The sequence below is a fragment of the Homarus americanus genome, unplaced genomic scaffold (genome assembly GCF_018991925.1).
Source record: "Homarus americanus isolate GMGI-L3 unplaced genomic scaffold, GMGI_Hamer_2.0 scaffold25827, whole genome shotgun sequence".
Taxonomy (NCBI): domain Eukaryota; kingdom Metazoa; phylum Arthropoda; class Malacostraca; order Decapoda; family Nephropidae; genus Homarus; species Homarus americanus.
The window spans coordinates 10,249,452-10,271,118 of NW_024738300.1; the positions used below are offsets into that span (position 1 = coordinate 10,249,452).

At 37.4% G+C, this 21,667-nt stretch overlaps 2 protein-coding genes across 10 annotated transcripts in view; one reads left to right on the forward strand and one right to left on the reverse strand.

Annotated features, from left to right (window-relative positions):
* The first annotated feature begins 31 nt into the window (after positions 1–31).
* Positions 32–18,331, forward strand: LOC121873842 (exonuclease 1-like). Of its 2 annotated transcripts, none has more exons than XM_042377606.1 (11): positions 32–439; positions 3,156–3,275; positions 5,297–5,451; positions 6,064–6,170; positions 6,931–7,146; positions 8,323–8,610; positions 9,186–9,372; positions 9,833–10,229; positions 10,667–11,258; positions 12,535–12,680; positions 14,970–18,331. In XM_042377606.1, exons 1-11 carry the CDS (start codon positions 279–281, stop codon positions 15,007–15,009), a joined length of 2,409 nt encoding a protein of 802 aa, XP_042233540.1. In that variant the 5' UTR covers positions 32–278; the 3' UTR covers positions 15,010–18,331. The 2 variants fall into 2 exon arrangements, with proteins under 2 accessions (XP_042233540.1, XP_042233541.1); XM_042377607.1 differs by having other exon boundaries at positions 32–120.
* LOC121873843 (coronin-6-like) overlaps positions 17,328–21,667 on the reverse strand; it is a 49,838-nt gene continuing 45,498 nt past the window's right edge. For all 8 annotated transcript variants that reach the window (XR_006090313.1, XM_042377611.1, XM_042377610.1 and 5 more), the window contains one exon: positions 17,328–21,175. Coding sequence is in view for 5 of the 8 variants with exons in the window: in XM_042377611.1 (XP_042233545.1) it covers positions 21,110–21,175 (66 nt within the window). In the remaining 3 variants the exon portion in view is untranslated. The remainder of the gene's footprint in view (positions 21,176–21,667) is intronic.

Here is a 21,667-nt window from a genome sequence, read left to right on the forward strand (position 1 = left end):
TTTTTTTTTTGACAGCTTCAGCAGATAATACATCTTAGCATCACTCTTTGGTAGGTGCCTTATACTCACCATCCTTGGCTCCAGCCCCAGCAGCCCGCGAGGAACACCAGAGCGGGAGAGGTATACCTGGGTCTGAGTCTCTCACTCCCTGACATTATTGGAGTACGTAGGTGTAAAACAAAAGGTTGCCGAGAAGAATAACAATACTCTGGCGAATTTTTAGAAGAATCACGAATCTGAAGAACATTATTGTTGATATTTACTGTGCCCAAGTCACCATGGGTATTCAGGGTCTCCTACCGTTTTTGAAGAAGGCATCAAGGGAAGCCAACCTGAGAGATTTTAAAGGCCAGACTGCTGCAGTGGACGCCTACTGCTGGTTACATAAGGGCGCCTTCTCCTGTGCTGATAAACTGGTGCGCGGAGAGCCTACTGATGGGTAGGTACTGGGTATACAGCAAAATAATCACTGGGGTAGCTTTGGAATACGTACATTGGTATTTACTGCTTTAGCCTCATTATTGCTTGTGTAAAACTGAAACGGGTCACTTTTCGTTAACCACCCATCACCCCTTTTCACATGAAAATTTTATTTTTTCGCTAGTTTTTCTGTTTTAGATGATTCTGACATTTATCGTGGCTCCCAACAATGTAGGGGGCCACGTTGGGAATGCAGGGTTTTGGGTGGGGGGGATGAAGGTGCGTGATTTTCACTCAAAATAAATGTCAGAATCATCTAAACTTTTACTTTTTGTTTTATCCTCTTCAATTGATTGGCTCGTTAGCCGCTTGGGCGATTGATTATGTCTGTTACGCACTGTTGGCAAGTAGTGGGCATGCACCGGCTCCTGAATGTACCTGAACCTGCTCCAGTGTTGGTCAGGTCTGGTCTTGAAAGAGCTCACACTCGGTGCCGTCACAACACTTTCTGGTAGAGTTCACAACTCTCACTCCGAAAAAGTTTGTCCTCACAGTTTTCTGCACCTGCGGCTTTTTCAATCTTGAGCGGTGACCCCTTGTGGGGAGAGCGTCCGCCAGCTCCAAGTAAGGACACTCGACTGAGTAGTGCCCCTTGAGATGCTATACACCTCAATTAGGTCACCCCTTGCCCATCTGTAGTATAAACTAGGCACGTTTAGGCGCTCCAATCTCTCAGGGTGGTTGAGGTGCCGAAGCGCAGGCACCAGTTTGGTGGCCCTCCTTTGAACATTTTCAACCAATGACAGTCCCTGGCATATCTCAGGGACCAGATGGGGTGACAGTACTCCAGATGGGGAAGCACTTCACTCTTGAAGAACATTACGAGGGACGGACCGTCTAGATATCTGAACGACCATTTTATAAGACCTAATAATTTATTTGCCTGATTTACCTTCTTCTCGCCATGGCCCGAGAACTTCAGCTCATTGTCAACATACACACCTAGGTCCTTCTCACATTCAATCTCAAATAGTGCAGTTCCCTCATCCTGTTGGGACATATAATACCCCTCCTTACCGTTGGTACGCCCCAGGTACATTCTCTTACACTTTGTTACATTGAATCTCGGCTGCCATGTCTTCGACCATTCTTGGAGCTCACAGAGATCCTTCTGCAGCTCTTCACAGTCTGCTTGTTTCTTGATTTCCCTAAATAACTTGGTGTCATCTGCAAGCAATTGTATGGAGGAGTGTACAACTTCAGGCATATCATTTATGAAACAAACAAACAACAGCGGGCCCAATATACTGACTGCCCTGTGGTACCTCGCTTGTGACAGGTACAGATGATGATTTCGTGCCATTAATCACCACACACTGCTTGCGGTCATGTAGAAAGTTTTCTATCCACGCTAGGACATTTCCCCGAATTCCGTACCCTTCCAGTTTGATTTTCAGCCTTTCGTGGGGTACACTGTATAAAGCCTTGGCAAAATCTAGGTATATATTGTCGATGTTACCACCCCGTTCTAGAATATGGGTCCAAATATCCAATACCTTGAGCAATTGTGTTAAGCAGGAGTGCCCCGGCATAAAACCGTGTTGGCAATCCTTTACAAGGTTGTTTCGAAGTAGATGTTCCATTGCGGCATCTCTGATAAGACTCTTAAGTACTTTACATACTATGCTGGTTGGGCTCACCGATCTATAGTTATTCGTGGAGTGACGATCGCCCTTCTTGAAGATAGGACTCACATAAACCATTTTCCAATCACTGGGGACCCTTTGTTCATCCAGGCATTTACAGAACAGGATCTTCAGGGGCTCGACAATCTCGTTGCACAACTCTCCTAGCACTCTGGAATGCACCATGTCAGGGCCGGGACTCTAATGGACCTTTAGCTTTGACAGTTTATTTCTTATACCCTCTTTTTTGAACACAATGTGGGTCAGTGCTGTGTCGAACCGTCTGTCCTCAAACGCAGGAAGGTTAATCGCATCCTCTCTTGTGAACACCGAGGAAAAGAAACTGTTCAATGCCTCAGCTTTATCCTGGTCAGAATCTGCGTAACTACTATCTTCAAGCCTCAGGTCTGGCACTCCTACTCGTGGTTTTAATTTCGACTTTGCATAGTGGTAAAACACCTTTGGGTTTGAATTGACCTCGCTTGCAACCAGCCTCTGAATTTCCTTTTCAGCCCTTCTACACACTACACACTAGCGATTTTTTTTCCCATGGGAAAAAGGTTAAAACTAAACTAGGACTACGTAATAACCTTACCTGACCTGACCTAACAGGCCGCATCCTATTTAGCCGAGGAGCTTCACCCCCTGGACTCCCTAATGACGCCATGTTCCTTAGCGAGGACGAACGAGAGCAACGTTGCGTGTCACCATAACATCAAATTGGGACTTGGAAAACTTCGTGATTATTACAACAAATAAATTGCGAATATCATGTTTATTTTTGGAACACCCCACTAAATTAAAGTATATTTTTTCGTTTCTCGAAAAAAATCTATTAAATGGTAAGAGAAAAAAAATGTAAAAAAGTGATGGATAGTTAACGAAAAATGACGAAACAGGTAATGTGATATTTAGTTGATAAACATTTACTGTACCGGGTAAATGGTTATGTAAATTTGTAATAAACAGGGACAACTTGCACAGTACAGTACTATATTGAAATGTTCAGTTTGAATCTTTTGATTTTTTTTTTTTTTTCTCCCTCCTCAGATATGTAATTTATGTGATGAAGCAGATCAACATCTTGCTGAACAATGCCATCAAGCCAATCATGGTGTTTGATGGATGCCATCTTCCATCCAAGGCTGTAACAGAAACTAAACGGAGAGAGTAAGATACTGTATTGTATTTTATTATTGTTATAATTAACCTCTAGATTTGGATGTGCAGTACTGTGCAGTGTGCTGGCAACTGAATGTGCCTTACTTAGACTGATTTAGTGCCAGAAATTTTTAGATTGTTAGTCATGATTTTGAATCTGAAGCGTCTTAGATTATTGTACATTAGTTTTTCCAAGATTATACTGTAAATTATTATATTTGGTAATAGTGGAGCAGATGGCCAAAGCCAGGAGTTGTTTGGTTTCATTCATTTTTTCTAAATGTTCTTTGGATGATAGTAATAAAAAAATGATACAACTTTTTATTTTAATTATAAGTTTATTTTTTATATTTTTAATTCTCTATCTACAATCATAAATTATCTGTAGGTGGCAAGGTATGAAGGATAAGAGATATTGCAGGGTAAAATATGGTGAAAAACTGATTATATGATGCTAAAATGATAATATGTGCTGTGTATGCGAAGAAATGAATTATTTGCCATAAATATTCTGCTATTTGTTTACGCTCGGTCCGAGCATACTCTCACATCCACAAAAAGCATAAAATTATACCATGACGCTTCAACTAAGTTGCTTTTATTGGTACCAGATGTCAAAGTAAGTACGGTACTTTCTGTTTAATATGGTGGGGGGTCTGCTCCCTAGCTAGGAATTGGGTATTGTAGATTTCTTTTGTTGGTTAGAAAGTTCTATTACGTTCTGTGCATTGTCATATCATTTTCATTACTGTACTTACTATCATCCAAAGAACATCTGTGGAAAAAATTAACGAAATTGAACAACGCATTCTGGGGTTAACCGTCTGCTCCAGTATTACCTATTATTTTTATCAAGTCATTTATATGGTGTGGTAATAACTTCATTTCTTTCAGTGATACTCCTTCCCACATTGGACAGAGGGTAGTGCATGCAGAATTATTACTGGCTAACGTTGTGTTGAAGGTAATTGTTGCAGATGCAGATGCGTTAAAAGATATTCTTTACAAATACATACCATAATATTGTTGAATACTGTAATTGCCTTAATAACCTCTTACAACCCATCTTCTTTACTTGAACTGTCGTGGATGATTATACTGTACAGTGAACCCTCGCTTTATGCGGTCAATTGAACCCATGGAGGCCCACGTAAAGCGAGAAACACGTAAAGTGAGCAACATAGAGACCGGGCCGACCCCCAAACTCCACTTTTTCAGACACAATACCTACGTTGTAGTAAAAATTAACTTCTTAATTTTATGATGGTATGCACACACAATTAATAATTAAGATAAATATCAATAATATTAGGTTTTTTAACACTTACATTAGTAGAAAAGATGGCTGGGCACACGGGGATGGGGGGTTGGTTCCAAGGCAGAGGGCAGATTATTGGCCCTCACCTGTATCACTTGTATCAATTGTATCACTATCCACCACATAGGCTTGCAGGGCCTCTTTGTCAAACCCCTCAAAGTCCATATAAGTCCATATTCTCACTATCACTAACTTGGGCCGGCTGTGTTGGGTGGCGGGTGAAGAACTCGGTAATGTTTTGATGACTGGGCGACCTTGTGCGCACCCTGCCCGCGCTGCTCTCTGCGTAAAAGTACACGCACCGCGTAAAGTGAGCATTCCGGGTCTGGCAGGGTACCGCGTAAACGTGGAAACGCGTAAAGCCGGGTAATACTGTATAATGTATACTGTACTGTAGTTATGCAGCAGCCAAGTGCTTGCCTCCTGTCCTCAGGGTAACTGGTTTATATTTGGGGCACTCCCAGCACTGTGAATGAGTACAGTACCTGGGTGTACAGTACTACAGGTGGGGATGTGAAAGTGGTTGAGTTCTGTACTCTTCCCATGGCCACTATGTGTACCAAAGATTTCGTACAATACATGTAATCAGAAGGCTGTGTTTACATTGCCTCTACTGGACCAGCAGGCCTCAGTGTCCTACCTTCGTCTTATATATACCATGGAGCTTGTACAAATACAATGTAATTGAACTAACAGTAAAATGTTTCATCAGAAATCGTGAGCGGAATCGCAAGAAAGCAAAAGAATTGCTTAGGGAAGGAAAGATTCGTGAGGCCAAGGAGTGTTTCCAACGCTGTGTTGATGTAACTTCTGAGATGGCTGCTAATGTTATTAATGCTTGCCGTGCTAGGAATGTTGATGTGATAGGTAAGTCATAAGATAAATGGTCATTTTAAGGTGAGAACAAGGATCCTAGTTAATTCAGCTACCTAATGAAAAATCTCTTGATGAAAATTGCCATTCTTCCACCCGATTTATTTTATTCTTGCTGTAAGAAAAGATTTTTCTGCTACCCTATTTTTCACTTGGAACTTGGTTAATCTAGACCCTTCATCTTCACTATTTCCATATACTGAAGTGTACCAGTAGTTTATTTAGATATTGGAGAGGTGTAGCTGAAGTCTTTCCATAAATTACTTAATTTCTTCCTGTAAGGTCAGGTATATAAAAAAGTGTGCCAAAAATTTTCCGATAAAACAGAATCAAACCTCCATCATATGCCAAAATAAAAAATGGCTGCCATTTTTTATGATAACTAGAAAACCAGCAGCCCGATGTTTTGGAACTTTTTAGCATGCAAGTTAAGAAGATCTCTACATATCTAGGTTTTTACTCAAAATGAGCTAATTGCACTGGATTATAATAGGATAATACAGATGCCTCAACCAGTAGGCTTAAAAAGAGTTTGGTTTTTATTTCATCTGTCTTATGTTCTCTGTTTATATTGTATTGCTTCTGTAATATGAGGTTTAATTTTAGTTGCACCATATGAAGCTGATGCCCAGCTGGCATACCTGAACCTTAGTGGTGTTGTGCAGTTGGTGATCACGGAGGACTCAGACCTTATACTTTTTGGAAGCAAAGCTGTAAGTACATGTTGAGTTTCAACACTACTAGCTTTTACATTTCCAGGGTTAGGCCCCTTAAGAAATAAGAAATCTTACCTGTTGTCAAATTGTGCTCCTGTAAGCTCCTGTGCTCTTTATAATCAATAGTATGGTACTATAGTAAACCGCTAATTGTACTTTCTTTCATTGATAAAGTGTCCTGTCTTTTCCACTGTTTATTTACACAGAATCAGGTTTTTGCCTGTTGTTTGATCCCCAGATTCTTAACACTCAGCAACTTGTGGATTATCCCACCCTATTTGCAGGATGTTACTCCAACAAAATGTTATTTTACCCTCAGGAGACACACTAATAATATAATCATTCAATTGTAATTTCTGCAAGTTTGGCCAGGAATCAATAACTAGTCCTTGAGCTAATTTTCTTTTTAAATCTACTAATTATTTACTGTATGTGGTTTGCCTATTACTTTTGTTTCAACCTTCTTTAAAGGGACATTAAAGGTTGTGGAGCTACATTTACAAGGAATTACCTCAACTAAGCAAATTCACCTTATAAATTGAAGCTGAAATCTTAGAAAGTCTATTAAGTATCTACACCCAGATTAATGAAGATACAAAATATGATGCTTGCTAAGCTAGTTAATGAAATAACAGCATTTATGTATTCTGCAGGGACCATACATTTAAGAAATTTCAGAATCAATTTCCAGTTTTTTGGTATCACTAATCACAGAATTATTATTATTTTTATTTTATTTATTTATTATTTTAATTAGATTCTCTTCAAAATGGACAACAATGGTGGTGGTATTCTGGTGGAGCAGGAAAAACTACATCTTGGCATGAACTTACCACGGGACAAATTCTCCTTTGACAAGTTCCGTATCATGTGCATCCTGTCTGGCTGTGATTACCTTCCTTCCTTACATGGAATTGGTCTAACTAAGGCTTGCAAATTCATCAATGTTACATCAAATCCAGATATTCACAATGTAAGTTGTTGGAAGTAAGTTCTGCAGTGTTACCATGTGTCCAAACGTTCAAAGTTTTGGTCCTGATGATCTTCAGGTCAAGTTATAATCAGTGCCTTCAAGTTCTTATAATTACTTAATTTACACCATCATCCAATACCAGTGTCTCCCTTTCTAAGAGTTTCTTTTCAAGTATATACAATACTTATGCGTGAACCCAAAAACCATAAACACAAGTTATCACATACATACCTGGCAGTGCTTTTGATACATTCTTGGAAAATGTATTGATAATGAAAGGCTTCATTGGGTATTGGTAATAACAGTAATAATGATATTGTACACTTGTTAAATGTATTAAAACATATCATAAATAAAGAGAATTTTTAGTGATAATTGACATAAAAAACATACAGTAAGTATGCAGTATCGGTAAGATTGACCCTCATCTGCCGTTGTTTTAACATGATCTTACTCTAACAAGGAAGTTATGACCCAATATCATCCTGACACTCTTATTGTCTTCTGTCCTGTGTTTTTACAGCCACACTGATGCTTGGCCACATTACCAGCAATGTCACTTGTAGGCATTTTTATAGACATTGTGGAAGATGGATGCAGGGGGTGTTAAACACCTACAGTGAATGGGTTATATGGTCTAGCTCTTGGGTGTTGATATGATTATAGTACAGTGTTTTAGTTTGTACTATAATATGTGAATGCAACATTGTTACCTTGGTACAATATCATAAAATGCTGAGGTTTTTGCTGATTTGACAAATTGTCAAGTGTTCCTCTCTCATTCCTCTCCTGCCAAAAATAGTTTAATTATAGTCTAATCCTTTCTAGTGCAGAGCCCCTTTCCAAAGTCCTGTTTACTGTAGGATATCATTCCGTTTTAAGTAAATACTGTAATGCTCAGGCCCATTGATACTTAGTCTGTATTCTTCATCTTTAAATTCAGATACTTTACAAAAGTATAAGAACAAGTACAGGTTTAGGTATTCAATTATTCCCATATGTTGATGTTGACTGTGTATTATATTTGATAACATAGATGAGTAGATATGTATCTAAAAGCCTCTTGACCTAAACTAGTCATTTATACTAAGTAATATAATTAGCCTGTTTTGTAGTCATCCTTACAGATATACTGTACAGGTATATACATAATACTTAAGATTTTTCACTCAACAGGCACTGTGTAAACTACCAATGTACCTGAAGATGCCTCAACTGGAAGTAACCAAAGAGTATCGTGACGGCTTTGTCAATGCACTCAATACATTCCTGTATCAGCTGGTGTTTGACCCTATCAGTCGCACTCTTCGCCCTCTCATTGATTACCCAGATGACAAGGGACCTGAGGATTTTCCCTATGCAGGAAAGTTTATCGGCCATGAGCGAGCTCTGCAGATAGCCTTGGGAAATGTAAATGTTCAGACAGGAGAGGTTGTTGGTAATTTTGATCCAGAGACGTATAAGGTATGGTACACTTTATTGTTATTTATTTGTTTTTTTATGTCAAGTTTATATATAGTGTTTGTCTATTATGAATATATGTCGTATAGTAGTATTGAAGAAATTTAAATTTGTTGGTTGAAAGAAAGTATAAAAAATTAGATATGAAGTTATGAAATTTTGGCATCATTCCATTTTGTATGGTAGATACAGTACGGTACAGTATAAGTGTTTTAAGTTTGATTGTGTACATGTTAATGTCCATAAAATGATGTTGATGATTATGTGTATGTGGTGGAAGTATAACTGAGTAGGGCAGAATATGTAGAATGAATTATATATAGATAATATTTAGTTGTTTGTATAAATGTTGTGAGAGTATACCATTGAAGCAAGCAAAATTGATGGAGTGAAAGTACATAGTGAATGGTGTATCAAGAGTTCACACATGTCAGTGTTTATCATTTTTAAAGACTGAATAGCTCATAATATATACTGTACATGTATGTTTAATAAGTTGTGATAAATAGAAAAGGCCAATAATGAGTGAAAGCTACTGTACATGTTTAATGATTGACAAAATGTTTTGCTGTTTCTAGCCTCCAAAACCAAAGTCATCAGGCTGGAACAAACACGGTGACATCCGTGCAGCTCATCCAAGTATCTGGACCAAGAGCTTTACCAAAAAGGAGCCGATGGTGCCAAGCATTTTCAGGTCTGAGAGACGGACAACAAAGGGGAAGGAAATTACTGTGGCGACTCCTCTGTTCAAGAGAAAAAAACCTGGTAGTTATGCTAAATTATAATTTCCCTCTGATTGTATGACACTGTGCAACATTTAATTTTGATATGCAGAAACATGGTTTTTCAAGAAAACGCATTGGAAACCCCCCCAGATAGAAATTCAGCAAAAATGTCAACACAGCAGCCATGTTTGAAATCCACAATGTAAGAGAATGGATGAAGGATACGGTACATCTCAGTGAGCTCCTACCATGGGAGTTAAGCTGATTTTAACCTAGAGCTGTAGTTTAGCAGTTTGATATCTCTCTCCCCACATTTCGTCTCTTCAACTCATTGTTTTTCTCACTGTGTTATGTTGATTCCTGCAGTTACTGTATATTTTGTAGAATAATTTGTATCAATGTCATGACACAATCTGCATATTTGCCTTCACTTGTAAACAATGTTTCCTTTCACTGTCTTGTTTATACAGTATGTATTATGTTCTCATATTTTTCTCCAGAACCGGAAGTGCTTGAGAATGATCTAACTGAAGGGGAACTCCATGACCTGTACTCATTACCAGAAAAGTCTAGAAGGGTAGAGGCTTCTCCAGATGACACGGATAATTCTCTTAATGACAGTGGTATCCACTCGACCCTCGACCAGTTATCTGATCCTCTTGTTGCAGAGGAAGACACAGACAAAAGCGTTATAGCTCGTGGGGATAATAACAATGATACCTTTCTGGATGAGAAATACACATCATCACCTGAGACTCATAAATCAAAAAATCCATTTGCAAAGTCCCAAACCATCAGTAAATCACAAGGCACTCCAAATGGACATTTCAGTGCACTGAAGAAATTTAGTAAAATTAAAAGGACTTTGATGGATCAGAACACCATAACCTACAGTAGGTGAGTAAATGTTAAATTTTCAAAATACAGTACAGTATGTTTGGACATGTATCTGAGATTATCTGTATTACATGTAACACTGTTTTCTGTGCATACTATCTTTCCTATGCCTTCATTCTGTGTGTGTAGTGGATCAAGGAAAATGGAAACATTAAGAAAGGGAGGGTGTAGTAGGGGAGAGGAGAGCTAGAAAATGGTAGTTCACAGTTCATAATTCAACTCTTAATTTCTTGCTAGATTACTAAAGTACTGTAGAATTTGTTGAATGTAAGTATTAAGATGTGAAATTGTTTTTTGTACTTCGGTAAACCAAAATATTTGATAACACTGACATCATTATTTTGAGTGATACTTATATCTTGCTGAAAATTTCACTTAAAATACATATCTCTGAACTCATTACAGAGAAGAAGTCAATAATGGCACTATGTTTACAGATACTTTGCTTCACCTGCTGTCCAGACCTCGGCTATGGGACATGATAATTCACATGTTATCAATAAATCCCATGCAGAAGAAGAAGAAGCAGCAAAACCAGAATGTCAGAGTAGAGTTTCAGCTTTAGCTGACAAAGATACACTGGAACACAAATTACATGTAGATGATAGTCCTACCAAGTCAACAAAAGTACCTCTATCTCCTGTCCGTACTAACACTTTACCAAATAAATCTGAAAATAATTTTCACTGGGGCAAAATGTCTGAAAGGTTTGCCCACACAAACAAAGAGAGAATAAAGGTCGAAAGGAGTCCAGCAGCAATGACTAAATTTAAGCCTGTAGCCCAACGAAAAATTGAAGTATCAAAATCTAAGGAAAACAACTTAGTTTCATCTCAAAGCTCTGACAGTGAGGAATCTTCTTTGTCACAAAGGAGTCATCTGTCTACTGTGTCACTGTTCAGTGATGTGGACTCGATAGATAATGAATCTTTTGGTTTGACACCTTCATCCATACCCTCAACACCAGATGGTTCTACGCCTTTTGTGGTCAAGGAGGCTGTGGCATCACCAGCTTTGCCCAGGCATACAGTATGTCCTTGAGTTAAACTTCTAATTTTGTTCTGTTAATATTTCTATTTTGTGTTTTTTGTTTGAGCATGTGTGTGGGTGCATGCAAGAGAGGGAGGTAATGCTTATGTTATATATAGCCACAGACTTTATGGTAATGAGAAGGATATGATATGGTCCCTCCAATATGTAAATGCAGTTGCTGTTGTGAACATTTAAGAAAATAAATTACAATATAGTATAGTGAATATGAACAAATGTAAATTGATAAAATTAAGTAGAGAAGGAAGACAGGAAGAAATGAATGATAGTGTGGTGGAAATAGAATAGAGGAAGTGAAGTATTTCAAATGTCTGGAAGTGGATGTGTCAACAAATGAACCACAGCATACACGAGGGCAAGAAACTAGTGGGTGCAGTGAGAAGTGTATGGAGGGAGAACTGTATCAAAGGAAGGAAAGATGGGGACATAGTTGAATTATTGAGCCGACTATACATACAGGAAGGAGCAAATTAAATGAGACGAGTGACATACATGAGGGCAATCTATGGGATGGATAGGATGCAGAGGATAAGAAAGATAAGAGAGGAACATTGGATGGAGAGTGGATCATGATTTACATAGTTAAGTGGTGTAGGTATATTGAGAATGTGGGAAGTAAAAGATTTAGGTTTTCAACGCTTTAGTGAGACTAGTCTGGTGATATGTGTCATCCATGAAGTTCAAAGTCATGGGGAATGTTGTTCCTTACAATAGTTTTTGTGTTAAGTTTCTTTGAAGTTAGAAAAGTGAACTCTGAACTCTCAGTACTACAGTACTGAAATATGGTCTTAGGATATTGCTGGAAGTACAGATAAGTGAAGGAAGATGTCAATATTCTATAATGGAAAAGTAGAAAGTTGATTGAAAGTTTAAAGATTTTAAAGGTAACAGAAGGGCAAAGAGAGTGTGTGAACAACTGATCCCATTAGAGAAATCTATGAAAATGTGCAGATAATGTGGAGTGTACAGTCGGGGTCAAAAGTCCTGTCGCCTCTCCTGCTGCTCAACGAACAACAAGATTCAGACTGTGAACCCGAAGCGGGAGACACTGGTACATTATTCTGCCCACGGAGGCTTCGGGTTCACGAGTCTGAATCTTGGGGTTGGTGGAGCAGTAGGAGTGTTAACAGGACTTTTGACCCGACTGTACAATGAACAGGTCATCGTGTTGTGTACCAGAATATTTATAAGGTATAGTTATTGGTGAGAATTTTTTGGTGCTGTATATTAATATGCTAAATTTATTAACTTTCAGTTTGCACAGAAAACTAAATTGTCTGCCTTGATAAGTAAGAACAAGTGCAGGGCTCCAGGACTTTCTCGGTCAAGCAAGAAAAATAAAATGAAAAAGCAGCTTCATACCAAGCAATTGGATCTTAGAGATATGTTTGGCTTTAAAAAGTGAGTAGTGCTGCTGAAACATGTTTGGCTTTAAAAGTATGACTGCTATAATGATATTACTGTACTGTATATAGTTTTAAAGTGAATATTCTACAGGGATGCTTGGTTTTAAAAATGAGAATTATTACCATAGTGATACAGTGGTCCCTCGGTTAATGAACACAATTCATTCCAGAGGGTTGTTCTTTAACCAAAAATTTCGTTAACCGAATCCATTGCTTCAATGGGGTATTGGGTAATTGGTTCCAGCTCACCGAAAAGTACATACAAAGTAAAAAAAAAGTGCAGTAAAGTACACTTACTTTGAAGTGTGTATGTAGAAGGTTCCTGGTTGGTGATGATGATAGGAATTAGAAGTGGGGATGGAGGAGAAATCACCTTTTAGGGAACCCATGCTTGATGATGTCATTTCACCAATAAAATTTTAAGTTCACTAGGTGTAATTCAAGATTATTTTATTTAAATCAACACTGCACTGCGCTATATATTATCAATATGTTAACTAAATATCAGAATGACCAATAATTTCAATGAAAAATGCAAAAATATTCAAGAGACCAACAAAATAGATGTTCACTCCACTGTCAACAAAGCCCAACTGACGCCTAGTGGCTGAGTCAAGCGTTTGATGGGCGCACAAAAAAACTAGTTCCCTGTACTGCATATATTATCTATATGTTAATAAATGTTAAAATTACTAATAATTTTAATATAAAAAATGCAAAAATATTAAAGAGCACAAATTTCTTGATATTTACTCCACTGGAAACGAATATAAACATAGAACAGATTACTGAATTGGCAGACTAGCCCATCAGCTTATCAGCTGATGCTCACAACAAAACGTGATGTTTGTAAGGATTTCTTTAATCGAAGTTTTGTTCGTTAACCGAATTGAAGATCCTTATGGGAGGTAATTCGCTAATCGAACCGTTCGTTAATTGAGGGACCACTGTATTGTAGTAATGGAATTCTTTACACTTTGGTAGGAGGGCTCAGTGGAAGTAAATGCTTATTCCTTGGATTGGAATTTCTGGAATTGGCTTCATCTGTCATCCTCTCTCCTAGAGGTTGCAAATCTTAAAACTGAAAAAAAATCCATGTTGTCTACACTAGTGGCTTCCTTTTGGCCCTGCAGGATGTAGTTTCTTAGCCTGAATCAGCTTTCCCAAACTATTCAGCTTTGTTTTCTGATTTTGTGTCAGTGTTAATAGACACTTAATCTCAAAGCTCTTGTCTTCAGCCTTACAAGTTACAGAAAATATATGGATTTTCAGAATATATTGTTTACCTAGTCTTGGGGGTTTAGTTGTAGGTCTGGGTATTGTGTGCCCTTATCAACTGGCACTTTGACTTTTCTGGGGATTCATCTGCAAGGCTACCCTACTGGATATCTTAATGTGTCCATATTTGTTTAAGCATCATATTGATACATGGAATTTGTTCCTATATCTTGTGACAGTACCAGAATTCCATATTAGCACTAGAGGGGGCTTATAAAGTGAGCTTCTCTTCCTCCCTGACCTCTTATTCACAGATCATTCCAAATTGGTGCCACATTACATTTGAGGATGTAGTCCTTGAGAACTTATTGTAAAACAGTCAATGACGAGCTACCTGACTCTTGGATGATGAAGGTCATTACAGATTTTTTTTTTTTCGGGGATTACCCCACCCGGGCACAGGTCACTGACCCACATCGGGCCTGAGGGGGCGAAGTTGTAATCATAATAATAATAATTCAGATAAGTAAAATTTATAATAAAAAAAAAAATAATAATAATAATACTGTAATAATAATAAAGAACCATTAAGAATTACAAAAATGAAAAAACAAAGATTAAGAGTGAGAAACAATATACAGTATGTATGTTATGTTGTTAATAGTAAGAGAAACAATTGAGACCCTGCAATTGTGTGTAAATGAGGCAGAAAGTCAGATCAGCAACCTGGGACTTGGTCACAATTTTCGTGATGCCATATGGCAGCAGGGTCTACCATTAGACAACACATTATGCTTCCAATATCTTCCCAGGTGGTAGTACCTCCCTGTTTGGTAGCTGCCTACTACCTACTACCCAAATTTCTGCAGTGTTGCTGGAACTAATAACAAATACTCTCTTCATTTGTTGTCATCCATTAACTCTGCTGTTACATTCTCATATATCACTCAGTGTCATACTCACCATTTATGTCTACTTCTTCATTCAGAAATTGTACGTGCCTACAATTAAGAATTTCAAAGAAGAGACGGAATTATGAAGTTTAACAAGCCTACATTTTTTTCAGGGATGGAACTAAGCTTCAGGTTCCTAGACTGACATTGTGAGACCAACATTTCTGCAGTTTGTTCGCATCTTTGTAGTTATTGGTTACTTCCATCATGATGAAGAAACCATATGGATAAGGTTAGGTTCCTGTGGCTACCATGATACAAGTCGTGAGTAAGTTTCTTATTGCATAAATGGGAAAAAATTTATCTTTCTGCTGTAAGAGTATTTTCCCTCATACTGTACATAATTGTGGACACTCACCAAAAACTTCTCGAATGCTGTAAGCACTATCCAATCTGAAAAATTAATGAAGATTATGACCCATTCTAAGATGACAGGCCCCATTGTGCTCATTCTCACATCCATTGTGCCCAGGTGTTTGAGAAGTTTTTGTTGAGAATGTACAGTACAATGTGCTTTAAAAATTCACCCTAATTGGGTGATCAAAGTGCTGAAATTACTTTTTCAACTACTATGGTTCAATTCCATACTGCCTGGTCACCCTGGTTCAGTTAAGCACTGCCTACTCACCCCAGTTAGTCTGCAGTGTATTAAACACATCAAATATGACACAGTGGTAAACTTAATACAAAAAGAAAAAAGTTGGTTGTGGTACTGATTGAGATTAGGTTAATTACCACATGTGTCAATGTGCTCAGTTTGTAAGGATGTGTGGGTGGTGTAACATGTTAATGGGTTAAATTACACTACTGGCCATGACTGTTATACAGTGGATCTTTATGTACTCGATCAGTTTTACGATTTAAAAAAATTGACACAATTTACCACTATGCGATGACTGAAGATCAGTTTTACGATGGCTGTTACCTGAATGCTTTTCCTGCACTGTCCCTGGTATGAAAAAGTGACGTGCAATAACTCTCAATATTCGGAGATATCATGATGCAATATTGGAATGGTGTAACACATGCAACCCATGCGGAAGGTTCTGCCAATCCCCTGTGATTGCCAGGCTAAGCAGTTGAGCGTGTCGCATCACCCAGAGGATGGTTTGCTTGTAGAAGAAGCTATTCTTTGTACATAACAATTATACTGTACCAGTAAATGTGAGGAATAAATAAAAATAATACCAAAATATAAAATTAACAAAAATACTGTGTTGCCATTTAGCAATTTTGTCACTAGCTCGAGTTGTGATGGAATGCTGCTCCCACACACGTAACAGAATAAATATTTAATCTCTATGTTTTTGACCTCATGATAATGATTTTTAACACAAATTTGTATGAACGATTGTATGTACACTTTACCCCATAAATTTGACAAAAAAAGGGCTCTCGGTCATTTGAATTACCAAAAATACGAGTTGAAAAATAACAATTACCAACTCAGCACACATGCACGTGGGTCACTTCACCACCATCACTAACACTCACCGTCAACACCCCTAACATTCAACACCACACCACCACCACACTACCAACACTCCACTCCCATAATCGCCCATAAACTACCGCTGATGTATTAACTGATTTTATTTTATTTTATTTTTTTTTTTTTACCAAAATTCTTTTTTCATGTTCTTTATGGGGTTGAAAAATAACATTAACAACTTCGTCTGGTAGGAGAAGAGGTAAGGTGATGTTACGGTGACAGCTAACTTGGTGACCTGCCAAGTCCACACACACACACACACACACATATATGTTCATGTAAGGATAATTAAATTATTTTGCATAAATTTATTGATTTTGTGTTTATAAATTATTTGAGTTATTTAGACATTACATAATCATTATAGCAACAGGATATAAAACTTGTTTGGGCTCTTCAGGGGCTCAAGAACGGAACCTATTTTTTCCCTCAAGTTATGAATATGATCGATCATTTAGCGATGGTTTTTTTGAGGTCCCTAACCCCATTGTATAAATGGTCATTGCCTGTAGTGTATTGCATTCACATGGTGATATAATATGACATGCAGTAGGGAGATGGACTTTTCCAAGTGATGGTGTAACATGACAAGCATGAAGGTGGTGGGTGTGGTGTCATTACTGCAACACCAACACTTTTATCTCCTGATAGTTGCTCACTGAAGGTAGACCTCATTGTAATTTTGATGCTATTTTGGATCATTAATTTTATTCTTTAGTTTGTTATCCTATTATATGTCGCATTCATACATCTTCAGGTGTGGGGAATATTCTTTTTACATACCTTTATGTATCTTACACCCAGTCCATTATGTCTAATGTCCCAAAATAATGTTCCCTATAAAAGGGCTACAAATATCCAGTGCACCCAGATACTTGTTTCAAATCTTATAATTTACATTTTAGTCATAATAAATAGTTATATTATAAAAGTTTTATAAATATTGGTCTTTGTTATAAAGGAAAAATAATAAATGTGCTATTTCTAGAAAACTCTATTTACTCTCAATACAATTACAAAAATTTGTGCATTAAGTACAGCAAATGCAGTCATCTGATTAAGGTTCTGCAGATGTGCAACACGGCCAACTCTCCCTGGACACAATGATGTAGATGACCAGCAGATCACATTTAAACATAATGGTGAATGAAATTCATATTTATAAAGGAAAAAATTCTTGAAACTGACTTGTGACAATTATTAAAGGTAGTTGGTTCCTTTTGGCTGTCTGGAAATAAAGCTATTGACATGCTGATTGTTGCACACAATGAGGTATAAACATCGGGAGCACTTCTCTTAAAAATACTGGTCATGATAAGCCAATGAAGTGCAACATGGGCTTGTCTCTCCCAGATCTTTTAAGGAAGTGCTCTATAATGTGTATACTTTATCACACATTAATCTTCTTTTCAATAATTATGAGACATGTCAAATGAACCTATTGATGCTTAAAATCCTATTAGTTAAACTTCTGTAACACCACATATATTTTTCTCAAACTGACAAATATGACATCAATAGCCAATCTGGAACGAATTTCTTTATAACTGAATCTTTTAAAATTCTTTCTGGACTTAAAATATACAGTGTTTGGTACAATAGAACCTTGATATTTTACAAAACAATAATTCACAAAAGCTAATAACTGGTAAAATTGATGAAAATAACCAAAGGGGTAATTAAAACAATCAATATTAATAATGGAGATATCAGTTATGTAGACACACTGAAGGTAACTAAGAAGGGATAGTTTCAGCATTCCAGGAAAAGGAAAAATTACAGGCACTGTATCTTGTATTTTAACTGATTGCAGGCAGTGGAACACCAATGTGAGAATGAGCTCTATTGTGAATGAATTGCCTTCAAAAAGTTCTTCCCGTTTTCTTCACTGGTTGTGTATAAATTATCAAGGTTCTATTGTGCATCATACTGTATTAGTACACTTATCTGAAGCTGATAAAACAAAAAAAAACACAATTCTGGTATAAAAAGAAGTTGATACTTAGTTTTGTTACTGTATTTCCTTAACATGTGTCCCATCTCAAGCCAGTGTAGTTGGAGGTTCCAGAGTGATCCTGGCTTGTGTTGAACAACAACAACATTTCAAACTTTAAATATTGTAATGGCACATATAAGTCCTTAAATCTGTTATGCAGCAAATGGTAAGGGGTGGGGTACTGCAGAGCATTAAAACATGCCCTGCATTTAAGGCACAAATATTTGGGACCGAATTAGTTAGATGTATACACATAAAATAAGGCATACAATAATTACATTGTAGACATAATTTACATAAGATTTATAAGTATACATATAAATCTATGGTTTACAACATTTAAGAGCATAGTCAGATTATCATCATGGAATTACATGTATACATATAAAACTATTGTTGACAACAATTATAGCATAGCACCACTTATCATAAATGCTGAACAAACACTGCGCATGAATCACACACAACAATCAGAATAATTTATCTTGAGGCTCAAGTGACAAAGTGAGTGAGTTTACTAAATAAATAAATAAACAAGTCCAAGATCTTCAAGTCTTGTTAATCATCTTTCCAATTGAAAGCATAAAAATTGAGCAAATTTCTTTCTCACTAGGACCTTATTCTTTCCAAATCTGCAGGTATATGTTATAACACCCTTTCCAACTTTCTCAAGAGTTTTTCAAAACATCGGGATTCAAGTTTCTCGAGTTCTTCACTACCCCACTCCTTACTAATGAACACAACAATACAGAATAACTTTCGCTAAGCATGTTATCATCCCAGGAAAAATGCAGACTAGTATTTTAAGTGACTCAAATTTGTTAAAAATCATTAAAAGTAAAAATCGCTGCATATTCCTTTTCTGATGATGATAAAAACTTTTTAAAACAAAGTGAATGTAGCCCACAGCTACTTTACAAAGGCTTTGGCTTCAAAACAAGGATTCTCGTATCTACAGCTTAAATTAATGTGTGTTGAGTGGATCATTCCTGTCGAGGGATTACAGCTTACCTTCTTTAGCATCTGAATATTTAATATATTTATATAATCTAAAACATTTGTTTCATTTGTCCATCCTTTTTAGTATAATAATAATAAGACATAAGATAAAAATAAATTCCAATATCCCTCCCTGTTTAGAGGCATAAAGCAATAGTAATTGATTTACATATCTGACAAAAAAAAATGGTTACCATCTGCAAGACAACAAAATAAGCTGTAAACACAAATTACCAGTGCTAATTTTGAGCACCTCTCCAAAGGAACATTAAGACAGGGTGGTGACCAGTGACGGGAACACGGGAGTGATGACATGAACAAGCCGACAAAGCATACCACCCAGTATGTCTTGCAGTAGGTGAACAATGCTCAATGTCCTAGCAAATACTTATTTATAATAATGTCATTTACCATTAGTGATGTCCCAAGTTCCCCACAGCTATGGCCACCTGAGAATCTGTCACATCACTGCCTCTGTGTTCCATGATATTCCCACCATACTCAGGGAAACATTAGTCTAACACATCAAATATTAATAAATAGTTTAAATCACCAGATGATACTGGGCAAAGGTAGATACTCAGAAGTATGGGAAAGATGAGGACAACAAGGTCACAAGTCTGAACCACAACGCCAGGATAAATGAGATCCAAGTCTGAACCCTGATTAGCCAGTACAGACAACCTGGGTTTAGAGTCGACCTTTCTGAGCCACTGTCTATGGCAGTTCAGTACTTGGGCCAGAGCAAGTTACAATGGGGTGCACTGTAACCATAACCTGATGGACATGATCAACCTAATGGTTACACAAATAAAGCTACAGTCAACCTCACTAGTGGCTGTTAATAAGCGGGCACTCTGCATAGGAACTGCACTGAGCCAAATAAAGAGGAGGTAAGTAACAATAAAAATAAAAAAGCAGCCAGCAATTTCAGTCGAGCCTGTGTATCAAACATTTTTACATCTATGGAAATTGGGTCTATTTCCAGTAACTATTTAAAATTTTGCTTTCTTTATCTACTTATTTCTCTAAGGAAAGGAGTTTAATAATAAAATTGTACAACTTTGTACAGATATTTTGTACAGTAGACATTTACCCTCCCAGATTTTAAAATTCCATTTATGACTAAATATTAAATAGTTTATACTCAGCTATAACAATCACATTCAACTGTTGTATTTATGAAAATTATTAGTGGAAAGACAGTGACAATCCTGTTAGCTAATTACAAGGGAGACAGAGATACTAACATCCTACAGGGTTTGGAACATACAACCAGTAGCAGGTTATGATGAGACAAATGGCTATGGCTGACAACAACCAATAGCAAGTTATAAGACATGTGGCTATGGCTGGACAGCTGGTTGGTTACTACTGAGCAATGGACTTGAGAGTCCTCAACACAAACATTATGTACAGGGTTTTCACACTCACTGGGCTCACACATGACTAATCAATCAAGGCACCAGTCACACACCTCTCGAGAAGATATTATTACTGTTTTGTATTGTACAACCTTTCTCAAGTATACTTGTAAACTGGCTACATAATAAGACACGGTAATTAACACGGTTACGATCCTACGCGTCGGTGAGAAGATTCATTGTGAGAGCTGTGAATATCCCAAGAGTGATTCCTCCCATATCTCTGCGTGTGACTGGCCGTGTGATGCTGGGACTTTGCATGGTGAGTGCAAACTCCATAGCTCACATAAACATCACCAGCTTCTTGTATCAGAGGGACTCAGTTCTGGAAGTCTCTGGCATCTACACCTCATCTGGGGCCATGTCACAATTGTTGTTGACCGTGTTGGCAGAAAGAGTGCTTGGGGCCTGGCAAAATATGTCTGTGTTAGTTGGGTCCGTTAGAATTTGGAGAAAAGAGATATCCAAATAAAAAATAAAATAAAATAAAAAGAGGAATTGCGCTGACAAACTAAGTTACGCTTTCAATGAAATAAAAAATAAAATAAAAAGCTGTTATGAAATATATATCAATATAATATACACATTGAATAATACAGAATTAAATTATTCAGCTGATGTTAGAACTTTTTTAAGTTATAGTAAATATGTTTATAAACTGAACAACAAAACTTATACTTCTACAATGACACATGTGAACACCAGGGAAAATAACGAGACAACACGACAACAAGGTTCAATGCAATGGCAAACGAAGTGGGAACAAGATAGGCATGGCAAACAGGCCAACAGGTCATGGTGGTTGCCACAACTCATGGTGGGTGCTACAACTCATGCCAAGAGGAGCGTTGGGCCAACATGAGAGAGTTGGATGACGTGCCGCAAGAGAGCATGGCAACA

Excerpts from the sequence above, each read along its gene's own strand:
- LOC121873842 (XM_042377606.1), top strand. The coding sequence starts at position 279 with ATGGGTATTCAGGGTCTCCTACCGTTTTTGAAGAAGGCATCAAGGGAA. Across the intron at positions 5,452-6,063 it reads TAGGAATGTTGATGTGATAG|TTGCACCATATGAAGCTGAT; the intron begins GTAAGTCATAAG and ends GTTTAATTTTAG. Across the intron at positions 10,230-10,666 it reads AACACCATAACCTACAGTAG|ATACTTTGCTTCACCTGCTG; the intron begins GTGAGTAAATGT and ends CTATGTTTACAG.